The 14,082-nt window shown below is 32.5% G+C and overlaps 1 protein-coding gene across 5 annotated transcripts in view; it reads left to right on the plus strand.

The window, feature by feature from the left end:
- Window positions 1-14,082, plus strand: part of cdkl5 (cyclin-dependent kinase-like 5) — a 108,535-nt gene that overhangs the window by 30,049 nt on the left and 64,404 nt on the right. For all 5 annotated transcript variants that reach the window (XM_052500086.1, XM_052500091.1, XM_052500090.1 and 2 more), the window contains exon 3: window positions 10,168-10,202. In XM_052500086.1, the coding sequence (XP_052356046.1) occupies window positions 10,168-10,202 (35 nt within the window). The remainder of the gene's footprint in view (window positions 1-10,167; window positions 10,203-14,082) is intronic.

Below are 14,082 nucleotides of genomic sequence, written 5' to 3' on the forward strand. Positions count from 1 at the left end.
CTACTGACTATTCAATAACTATCTACTGACTATTCAATAACTATCTACTACTGACTATTCAATAACTATCTACTGACTATTCAATAACTATCTACTGACTATTCAATAACTATCTACTGACTATTCAATAACTATCTACTGACTACTGACTATAACTACTGACTATTCAATAACTATCTACTGACTATTCAATAACTATCTACTGACTATTCAATAACTATCTACTGACTATTCAATAACTATCTACTGACTATTCAATAACTATCTACTGACTATTCAATAACTATCTACTGACTATTCAATAACTATCTACTGACTATTCAATAACTATCTACTGACTATTCAATAACTATCTACTGACTATTCAATAACTATCTACTGACTATGTGACTGACTATTCAATAACTATCTACTGACTATTCAATAACTATCTACTGACTATTCAATAACTATCTACTGACTATTCAATAACTATCTACTGACTATCTACTGACTATTCAATAACTATCTGACTATTCAATAACTATCTACTGACTATTCAATAACTATCTACTGACTATTCAATAACTATCTACTGACTATTCAATAACTATCTACTGACTATTCAATAACTATCTACTGACTATTCAATAACTATCTACTGACTATTCAATAACTATCTACTGACTATTCAATAACTATCTACTGACTATTCAATAACTATCTACTGACTATTCAATAACTATCTACTGGCTATTCAATAACTATCTACTGACTATGTGATGACTATCTACTGACTATTCAATAACTATCTACTGACTATTCAATAACTATCTACTGACTATTCAATAACTATCTACTGACTATTCAATAACTATCTACTGACTATTCAATAACTATCTACTGACTATGTGATGACTATTCAATAACTATCTACTGACTATTCAATAACTATCTACTGACTATTCAATAACTATCTACTGACTATTCAATAACTATCTACTGACTATTCAATAACTATCTACTGACTATTCAATAACTATCTACTGACTATGTGATGACTATTCAATAACTATCTACTGACTATGTGATGACTATTCAATAACTATCTACTGACTATTCAATAACTATCTACTGACTATTCAATAACTATCTACTGACTATTCAATAACTATCTACTGACTATGTGATGACTATTCAATAACTATCTACTGACTATTCAATAACTATCTACTGACTATTCAATAACTATCTACTGACTATTCAATAACTATCTACTGACTATTCAATAACTATCTACTGACTATTCAATAACTATCTACTGACTATTCAATAACTATCTACTGACTATTCAATAACTATCTACTGACTATTCAATAACTATCTACTGACTATTCAATAACTATCTACTGACTATTCAATAACTATATACTGACTATTGTGATGACTATACTGACTATTCAATAACTATCTACTGACTATTCAATAACTATCTACTGACTATTCAATAACTATCTACTGACTATTCAATAACTATCTACTGACTATTCAATAACTATCTACTGACTATTCAATAACTATCTACTGACTATTCAATAACTATCTACTGACTATTCAATAACTATCTACTGACTATTCAATAACTATCTACTGACTATTCAATAACTATGACTACTGACTATTCAATAACTATCTACTGACTATTCAATAACTATCTACTGACTATTCAATAACTATCTACTGACTATTCAATAACTATCTACTGACTATTCAATAACTATCTACTGACTGACTATTCAATAACTATCTACTGACTATTCTATTCAATAACTATCTACTGACTATTCAATAACTATCTACTGACTAACTATCTACTGACTATTCAATAACTATCTACTGACTATTGACTAATAACTATCTACTGACTATTCAATAACTATCTACTGACTATTCAATAACTATCTACTGACTATTCAATAACTATCTACTGACTATTCAATAACTATCTACTGACTATTCAATAACTATCTACTGACTATTCAATAACTATCTACTGACTATTCAATAACTATCTACTGACTATTCAATAACTATCTACTGACTATTCAATAACTATCTACTGACTATTCAATAACTATCTACTATTCTATGTGATCTACTATTCAATAACTATCTACTGACTATTCAATAACTATCTACTGACTATTCAATAACTATCTACTGACTATTCAATAACTATCTACTGACTATTCAATAACTATCTACTGACTACTGACTATTCAATAACTATCTACTGACTAATAACTATCTACTGACTATTCAATAACTATCTCTGACTATTCAATAACTATCTACTGACTATTCAATAACTATCTACTGACTATTCAATAACTATCTACTGACTATTCAATAACTATCTACTGACTATTCAATAACTATCTACTGACTATTCAATAACTATCTACTGACTATTCAATAACTATCTATCTATGACTATTCAATAACTATCTACTGACTATTCAATAACTATCTACTGACTATTCAATAACTATCTACTGACTATTCAATAACTATCTACTGACTATTCAATAACTATCTACTGACTATTCAATAACTATCTACTGACTATTCAATAACTATCTACTGACTATTCAATAACTATCTACTGACTATGTGATGACTATTCAATAACTATCTGACTGACTATTCAATAACTATCTACTGACTATTCAATAACTATCTACTGACTATTCAATAACTATCTACTGACTATTCAATAACTATCTACTGACTATTCAATAACTATCTACTGACTATTCAATAACTATCTACTGACTATTCAATAACTATCTACTGACTATTCAATAACTATCTACTGACTATTCAATAACTATCTACTGACTATGTGATGACTATTCAATAACTATCTACTGACTATTCAATAACTATCTACTGACTATTCAATAACTATCTACTGACTATGTGATGACTATTCAATAACTATCTACTGACTATTCAATAACTATCTACTGACTATTCAATAACTATCTACTGACTATGTGATGACTATTCAATAACTATCTACTGACTATTCAATAACTATCTACTGACTGATTCTAATATCTACTGACTAATAACTATCTACTGACTATTCAATAACTATCTACTGACTATTCAATAACTATGATGACTATTCAATAACTATCTACTGACTATTCAATAACTATCTACTGACTATTCAATAACTATCTACTGACTATTCAATAACTATCTACTGACTATTCAATAACTATCTACTGACTATTCAATAACTATCTACTGACTATTCAATAACTATCTACTGACTATTCAATAACTATCTACTGACTATTCAATAACTATCTACTGACTATTCAATAACTATCTACTGACTATTCAATAACTATCTACTGACTATTCAATAACTATCTACTGACTATTCAATAACTATCACTATCTACTACTGACTATTCAATAACTATCTACTGACTATTCAATAACTATCTACTGACTATTCAATAACTATCTACTGACTATTCAATAACTATCTACTGACTATTCAATAACTATCTACTGACTATTCAATAACTATCTACTGACTATTCAATAACTATCTACTGACTATTCAATAACTATCTACTGACTATTCAATAACTATCTACTGACTATTCAATAACTATCTACTGACTATGTGATGACTATTCAATAACTATCTACTGACTATTCAATAACTATCTACTGACTATTCAATAACTATCTACTGACTATTCAATAATATCTACTATTCAATAACTATCTACTCTACTGACTATTCAATAACTATCTACTGACTATTCAATAACTATCTACTGACTATGTGATGACTATTCAATAACTATCTACTGACTATTCAATAACTATCTACTGACTATTCAATAACTATCTACTGACTATTCAATACTATGATGACTATTCAATAACTATCTACTGACTATTCAATAACTATCTATTCTATTCAATAACTATCTACTGACTATTCAATAACTATCTACTGACTATTCAATAACTATCTATGTGATGACTATTCAATAACTATCTACTGACTATTCAATAACTATCTACTGACTATTCACTAACTATCTACTGACTATTCAATAACTATCTACTGGCTATATCTATGACTATTCAATAACTATCTACTGACTATTCAATAACTATCTACTGACTATTCAATAACTATCTACTGACTATTCTACTGACTATCTCAATGACTATTCAATAACTATCTACTGACTATTCAATAACTATCTACTGACTATTCAATAACTATCTACTGACTATTCAATAACTACTCTACTAACTATCTGATGACTATTCAATAACTATCTACTGACTATTCAATAACTATCTACTGACTATTCAATAACTATCTACTGACTATTCAATAACTATCTACTGACTATTCAATAACTATCTACTGACTATTCAATAACTATCTACTGACTATTCAATAACTATCTACTAACTACTATTCAATAACTATCTACTGTCTATGTGATGACTATTCAATAACTATCTACTGACTATGAGATGACTATTCAATAACTATCTACTGACTATTCAATAACTATCTACTGACTATTCAATAACTATCTACTGGCTATTCAATAACTATCTACTGACTATATGATGACTATTCAATAACTATCTACTGACTATTCAATAACTATCTACTGACTATTCAATAACTATCTACTGACTATTCAATAACTATCTACTGGCTATTCAATAACTATCTACTGACTATTCAATAACTATCTACTGGCTATTCAATAACTATCTACTGACTATTCAATAACTATCTACTGACTATTCAATAACTATCTACTGACTATTCAATAACTATCTACTGACTATTCAATAACTATCTACTGACTATTCAATAACTATCTACTGACTATTCAATAACTATCTACTGACTATTCAATAACTATCTACTGACTATTCAATAACTATCTACTGACTATTCAATAACTATCTACTGACTATTCAATAACTATCTACTGACTATTCAATAACTATCTACTGACTATTCTACTATGATGACTATTCAATAACTATCTACTGACTATTATTCTACTGACTATTCAATAACTATCTACTGACTATTCAATAACTATCTACTGACTATTCAATAACTATCTACTCTATGTGATGACTATTCAATAACTATCTACTGACTATTCAATAACTATCTACTGACTATTCAATAACTATCTACTGACTATTCTATCTACTGACTAACTATCTACTGACTATGTGATGACTATTCAATAACTATCTACTGACTATTCAATAACTATCTACTGACTATTCAATAACTATCTACTGACTATGTGATGACTATTCAATAACTATCTACTGACTATTCAATAACTATCTACTGACTATTCAATAACTATCTACTGACTATTCAATAACTATCTACTGACTATTCAATAACTATCTACTGACTATGTGATGACTATTCAATAACTATCTACTGACTATGTGATGACTATTCAATAACTATCTACTGACTATGTGATGACTATTCAATAACTATCTACTGACTATGTGATGACTATTCAATAACTATCTACTGACTATGTGATGACTATTCAATAACTATCTACTGACTATTCAATAACTATCTACTGACTATTCAATAACTATCTACTGACTATTCAATAACTATCTACTGACTATTCAATAACTATCTACTGACTATTCAATAACTATCTACTGACTATTCAATAACTATCTACTGACTATTCAATAACTATCTACTGACTATTCAATAACTATCTACTGACTATTCAATAACTATCTACTGACTATTCAATAACTATCTACTGACTATTCAATAACTATCTACTGACTATTCAATAACTATCTACTGACTATTCAATAACTATCTACTGACTATTCAATAACTATCTACTGACTATTCAATAACTATCTACTGACTATTCAATAACTATCTACTGACTATTCAATGACTATTCAATAACTATCTACTGACTATTCAATAACTATCTACTGACTATTCAATAACTATCTACTGACTATTCAATAACTATCTACTGACTATTCAATAACTATCTACTGACTATTCAATAACTATCTACTGACTATTCAATAACTATCTACTGACTATTCAATAACTATCTACTGACTATTCAATAACTATCTACTGACTATTCAATAACTATCTACTGACTATGTGATGACTATTCAATAACTATCTACTGACTATTCAATAACTATCTACTGACTATTCAATAACTATCTACTGACTATTCAATAACTATCTACTGACTATTCAATAACTATCTACTGACTATGTGATGACTATTCAATAACTATCTACTGACTATTCAATAACTATCTACTGACTATTCAATAACTATCTACTGACTATTCAATAACTATCTACTGACTATTCAATAACTATCTACTGACTATTCAATAACTATCTACTGACTATTCAATAACTATCTACTGACTATTCAATAACTATCTACTGACTATTCAATAACTATCTACTGACTATTCAATAACTATCTACTGACTATTCAATAACTATCTACTGACTATTCAATAACTATCTACTGACTATTCAATAACTATCTACTGACTATTCAATAACTATCTACTGACTATTCAATAACTATCTACTGACTATGTGATGACTATTCAATAACTATCTACTGACTATTCAATAACTATCTACTGACTATGTGATGACTATTCAATAACTATCTACTGACTATTCAATAACTATCTACTGACTATGTGATGACTATTCAATAACTATCTACTGACTATTCAATAACTATCTACTGACTATTCAATAACTATCTACTGACTATTCAATAACTATCTACTGACTATTCAATAACTATCTACTGACTATTCAATAACTATCTACTGACTATTCAATAACTATCTACTGACTATTCAATAACTATCTACTGACTATTCAATAACTATCTACTATTCAATAACTATTCAATAACTATCTACTGACTATTCAATAACTATCTACTGACTATTCAATAACTATCTACTGACTATTCAATAACTATCTACTGACTATTCAATAACTATCTACTAACTATTACACTATTCAATAACTATCTACTGACTATTCAATAACTATCTACTGACTATTCAATAACTATCTACTGACTATTCAATAACTATCTACTGACTATTCAATAACTATCTACTGGCTATTGATGACTATTCAATACTATTCTATCTACTGACTATTCAATAACTATCTACTGACTATTCAATAACTATCTACTGGCTATTCAATAACTATCTACTATCTATTCTCTACTGACTATTCAATAACTATCTACTGACTATTCAATAACTATCTACTGACTATTCAATAACTATCTACTGACTATTCAATAACTATCTACTGACTATTCAATAACTATCTACTGACTATTCAATAACTATCTACTGACTATTCAATAACTATCTACTGACTATTCAATAACTATCTACTGGCTATTCAATAACTATCTACTGACTATTCAATAACTATCTATTCAATAACTATTATAACTATCTGACTGACTATTCAATAACTATCTACTGACTATTCAATAACTATCTACTGGCTATTCAATAACTATCTACTGACTATTCAATAACTATCTACTGACTATTCAATAACTATCTACTAACTATTCAATAACTATCTACTGACTATTCAATAACTATCTACTGACTATTCAATAACTATCTACTGACTATTCAATAACTATCTACTGACTATTCAATAACTATCTACTGACTATTCAATAACTATCTACTGACTATTCAATAACTATCTACTGCTATTCTGACTATTCAATAACTATCTACTGACTATGTGATGACTATTCAATAACTATCTACTGGCTATTCAATAACTATCTACTGACTATTCAATAACTATCTACTGACTATTCAATAACTATCTACCACTATCTACTGACTATTCAATAACTATCTACTGACTATTCAATAAATCTACTGACTATTCAATAACTATCTACTGACTATCAATAACTATCTACTGACTATTCAATGACTATACTGACTATTCAATAACTATCTACTGACTATTCAATAACTATCTACTGACTCAATAACTCTACTGACTATTCAATACTGACTATTCAATGAATATCTACTGACTATTGACTATTAATGACTATAAACTGACTATGTGACTGACTATCAATAACTATTCACTGACTATGACGGAATATCCACTGACTATAAACTGACTATAAACTGACTATAAACTGACTATAAACTGACTATAAACTGACTATAAACTGACTATAAACTGAATATCCACTGACTATAAACTGACTATAAACTGAATATCCACTGACTATAAACTGACTATAAACTGAATATCCACTGACTATAAACTGACTATAAACTGAATATAAACTGACTATAAACTGACTATAAATGACTATAAACTGACTATAAACTGACTATAAACTGACTATAAACTGACTATAAAATGACTATAAACTGACTATAAAATGACTATAAAATGACTATAAACTGACTATAAACTGACTATAAACTGACTATAAAATGACTATAAACTGACTATCCACTGACTATAAACTGACTATAAAATGACTATACACTGACTATAAAATGACTATAAACTGACTATAAACTGACTATAAACTGACTATAAACTGACTATAAACTGACTATAAAATGACTATAAAATGACTATAAACTGACTATAAACTGACTATAAAATGACTATAAAATGACTATACACTGACTATAAACTGACTATAAACTGACTATAAAATGACTATAAAATGACTATAAACTGACTATAAACTGACTATAAAATGACTATAAACTGACTATCCACTGATTATAAACTGACTATAAATTGACTATTCACTTAGTATACCCAACCTATCCACTGACTATAAATTGACTATCCACCGACTATCAACTGACCACTGACTGACCGGTCATGTTGTCATGTAGGTAATGGAGGAATCATGTTTGCTCTGACAGCATCTGTCAGAATGCCAGAAAGCAGTGGGCCTCCCGAGTGGTGCCGTGGTCCAAGTAGCTGTGCCACTAGAGATCCTGGTTCGAGCCCAGGCTCTGTCGCAGCCGTCTGCGACCGGGAGACCCATGGGGAGGCACACAATTGGCCCAGCGTCGTCCGGGTTAGAGGAGGGTTTGGCAGGAAGGGATGTCCTTGTCCCATCGCGCTCTAGCGACTCCTGTGGCTGGGTGCAGTGCACGCTGACATGGTCGCCAGGTGCAGGGTGTTTCCTCCAACACATTGGTGTGGCTGGGTGCAGTGCACACTGACATGGTCGCCAGGTGCAGGGTGTTTCCTCCAACACATTGGTGTGGCCGGGTGCAGTGCACGCTGACATGGTCGCCAGGTGCAGGGTGTTTCCTCCAACACATTGGTGTGGCTGGGTGCAGTGCACGCTGACATGGTCGCCAGGTGCAGGGTGTTTCCTCCAACACATTGGTGTGGCTGGGTGCAGTGCACGCTGACATGGTCGCCAGGTGCAGGGTGTTTCCTCCAACACATTGGTGTGGCTGGCTTGTCAAGAAGCAGTGCGGCTTGGTTGGGTTGTATTTTGGAGGACGCGCAGCCCTCGACCTTCAACTCTCCCGAGTCCGTACGGGAGTTACAGCGATGAGACAAGAGTGTAACTACCAATTGCATATCACAAAATTGGGGAGAAAAAGGGTAAACAACATTTTATAAATATATATATATATATCTATCCATATATATATATCTATCTATATATCTATCTATATATCTATTTATATATAAAACAAAGCCAGAAAGCCAAATGAAGGGTTCACAGTTGAAGTCTTCATCTTTGAAATATGGATGAGCATAAAGTGGGCTGAGGTGCATGACATCTCCCAAGACTGTTTCTTCACCCTTGAATGACTACAGAACATAGTGAAGATGAGCTTCAGTTCACTCACCTTTTTTAGAGAATATCAACTCTTTCTAGTAGGATTTCACAACTTCTTTTAGCCAAACCATTAATACAAATATAAGTCATGTTTGGATAAATCCCTGTTGCTAAGCGTTCTCCTCTCTTCTCTCTCCAGGAGCCTATGGAGTGGTTCTGAAGTGCAGGCACAAGGTAAGACCATGACAGCATCAGTGTCACACAGCTGATTCTTCAGGAAGTCTTATGTGAAATGCACAGTAACATTTTACCCTTCATCCTTAAGGTATACATGCTCATAACAGGTTCTCTTCATCCTTAAGGTATACATGCTCATAACAGGTTCTCTTCATCCTTAAGGTATACATGCTCATAACAGGTTCTCTTCATCCTTAAGGTCTACATGCTCATAACAGGTTCTCTTCATCCTTAAGGTATACATGCTTATAACAGGTTCTCTTCATCCTTAAGGTCTACATGCTCATAACAGGTTCTCTTCATGCTCATAACAGGTTCTCTTCATCCTTAAGGTCTACATGCTCATAACAGGTTCTCTTCATCCTTAAGGTATACATGCTCATAACAGGTTCTCTTCATCCTTAAGGTATACATGCTCATAACAGGTTCTCTTCATCCTTAAGGTCTACATGCTTATAACAGGTTCTCTTCATCCTTAAGGTATACATGCTCATAACAGGTTCTCTTCATCCTTAAGGTCTACATGCTCATAACAGGTTCTCTTCATCCTTAAGGTCTACATGCTCATAACAGGTTCTCTTCATCCTTAAGGTATACATGCTCATAACAGGTTCTCTTCATCCTTAAGGTCTACATGCTCATAACAGGTTCTCTTCATCCTTAAGGTATACATGCTCATAACAGGTTCTCTTCATCCTTAAGGTCTACATACATGTTCTCTTCATCCTTAAGGTATACATGCTCATAACAGGTTCTCTTCATCCTTAAGGTATACATGCTCATAACAGGTTCTCTTCATCCTTAAGGTCTACATGCTCATAACAGGTTCTCTTCATCCTTAAGGTATACATGCTTCATAACAGGTTCTCTTCATCCTTAAGGTATACATGCTCATAACAGGTTCTCTTCATCCTTAAGGTCTACATGCTTATAACAGGTTCTCTTCATCCTACATTCATAACAGGTTCTCTTCATCCTTAAGGTCATACATAGGTTCTCTTCATCCTTAAAGGTCTATGCACTACATCTGTAGCCTACCATGGTATCTAAACTTCAAATCCCAGTGCTCTCATAACAGGTTCTCTTCATCCTTAAGGTCTACATGCTTATAACAGGTTCTCTTCATCCTTAAGGTATACATGCTCATAACAGGTTCTCTTCATCCTTAAGGTCTACATGCTATAACAGGTTCTCTTCATCCTTAAGGTATACATGCTCATAACAGGTTCTCTTCATCCTTAAGGTCTACATGCTCATAACAGGTTCTCTTCATCCTTAAGGTATACATGCTCATAACAGGTTCTCTTCATCCTTAAGGTATACATGCTCATAACAGGTTCTCTTCATCCTTAAGGTATACATGCTCATAACAGGTTCTCTTCATCCTTAAGGTATACATGCTCATAACAGGTTCTCTTCATCCTTAAGGTATACATGCTCATAACAGGTTCTCTTCATCCTTAAGGTATACATGCTTATAACAGGTTCTCTTCATCCTTAAGGTCTACATGCTCATAACAGGTTCTCTTCATCCTTAAAGGTGCAATATGCTGAAACCGCTTTCCTGGTTGCTAAACTTCAAATAGTTTGCCTAATTTCAGTTTATGTGACAAAACAAGCAAGTATAGTTTAGAGAATCATTGTACCATCTAAAGTGCTGTGAAATATATTTTCCATAACCAAAAAATAATGTATTTTCAGCTGTTTGAAGCTGGTGCAATTTTTATTATTATTATTATTATTATAATTATTATAATTATAATTATTATTATTATTATTATTATTATTATAATTGCTATTATTATTATTAGAAGAGGGGAAAGAAGTGCCATCTGAGGAGTAAAGTATTCAGATAAACTATTTACAACTGGAATCAATTCTGCCCTTATCAACAACAAACCACACTATTCCTGTCCAAATAGAACATGCCTTAATTTGATCACCCTGTTGCAGGATTACTGTCCTGGGAATGGAGGGAATGTAAAACTGATAGTGTATTTGAGGTTTAAAAAAGGCTTCTGAAGTGTACCATTTCCACTTTTCGATGTCAGACTTGATTTTCCCTTACAAAATTTTTTATCAACCCCTACAAAAATGCCAATGAATTTGAATCCAGATAATTTCCTGTCGCTGGAGGTTTCTATTCCTGATGTAGCAAACTGGCTCAAATTGAAATGCTACATCTGTAGCCTACCATGACGATATCCAACCCTACTTGTTGCCACTATCATGTGTCCCAGTGGTTTGCAAACTTTTTGACCCGCAACCCCCAAAATGGTGTGGTACAAAACTTGCGACCCCGCGCGCACACACACATGCACGTGTGGAAACATGTGAACATGCGCACACAATCGCTGCACAAATGTAGCCTGTCATTACAGACTTAAAAGGTGATGCATTTTCAAAATGCAAGACGGGCTACAGAAATAAACTGCATCCTGTACCTGCATTTGGAGCTGAAAGTCATGTTAGCAGCAAATATCAACTAGGGATATATCATGTCACTTCTCTAGAGTCTAGAGCAGAATCAACTAGGGATATGTCATGTCACTTCTCTAGAGTCCAGAGCAGAATCAACTAGGGATATATCATGTCACTTCTCTAGAGTCTAGAGCAGAATCAACTAGGGATATATCATGTCACTTCTCTAGAGTCTAGAGCAGAATCAACTAGGGATATATCATGTCACTTCTCTAGAGTCTAGAGCAGAATCAACTAGGGATATATCATGTCACTTCTCTAGAGTCTAGAGCAGAATCAACTAGGGATATATCATGTCACTTCTCTAGAGTCCAGAGCAGAGATATATCAGCAGAATCAACTAGGGATATATCATGTCACTTCTCTAGAGTCTAGAGCAGAATCAACTAGGGATATATCATGTCACTTCTCTAGAGTCTAGAGCAGAATCAACTAGGGATATATCATGTCACTTCTCTAGAGTCTAGAGCAGAATCAACTAGGGATATATCATGTCACTTCTAGAGTCTAGAGTCCAGAGCAGAGTCAACTAGGGATATATCATGTCACTTCTCTAGAGTCTAGAGCAGAATCAACTAGGGATATATCATGTCACTTCAGAATCTAGGGATATATCATGTCACTTCTCAGAGCAGAGAATCAACTAGGGATATATCATGTCACTTCTCTAGAGTCACTTCTCTAGAGTAACTAGAGCAGAATCAACTAGGGATATATCATGTCACTTCTCTAGAGTCTAGAGCAGAATCAACTAGGGATATATCATGTCACTTCTCTAGAGTCTAGAGCAGAATCAACTAGGGATATATCATGTCACTTCTCTAGAGTCCAGAGCAGAATCAACTAGGGATATATCATGTCACTTCTCTAGAGTCTAGAGCAGAATCAACTAGGGATATATCATGTCACTTCTCTAGAGCAGAATCTAGAGCAGAATCAACTAGGGATATATCATGTCACTTCTCTAGAGTCTAGAGCAGAATCAACTAGGGATATATCATGTCACTTCTCTAGAGTCTAGAGCAGAATCAACTAGGGATATATCATGTCACTTCTCTAGAGTCTAGAGCAGAATCAACTAGGGATATATCATGTCACTTCTCTAGAGTCTAGAGCAGAATCAACTAGGGATATATCATGTCACTTCTCTAGAGTCCAGAGCAGAATCAACTAGGGATATATCATGTCACTTCTCTAGAGTCTAGAGCAGAATCAACTAGGGATATATCATGTCACTTCTCTAGAGTCTAGAGCAGAATCAACTAGGGATATATCATGTCACTTCTCTAGAGTCTAGAGCAGAATCAACTAGGGATATATCATGTCACTTCTCTAGAGTCTAGAGCAGAATCAACTAGGGATATATCATGTCACTTCTCTAGAGTCTAGAGCAGAA

Source organism: Oncorhynchus keta, chromosome 37, assembly GCF_023373465.1.
Source record: "Oncorhynchus keta strain PuntledgeMale-10-30-2019 chromosome 37, Oket_V2, whole genome shotgun sequence".
NCBI classification, from domain to species: Eukaryota; Metazoa; Chordata; class Actinopteri; order Salmoniformes; family Salmonidae; genus Oncorhynchus; species Oncorhynchus keta.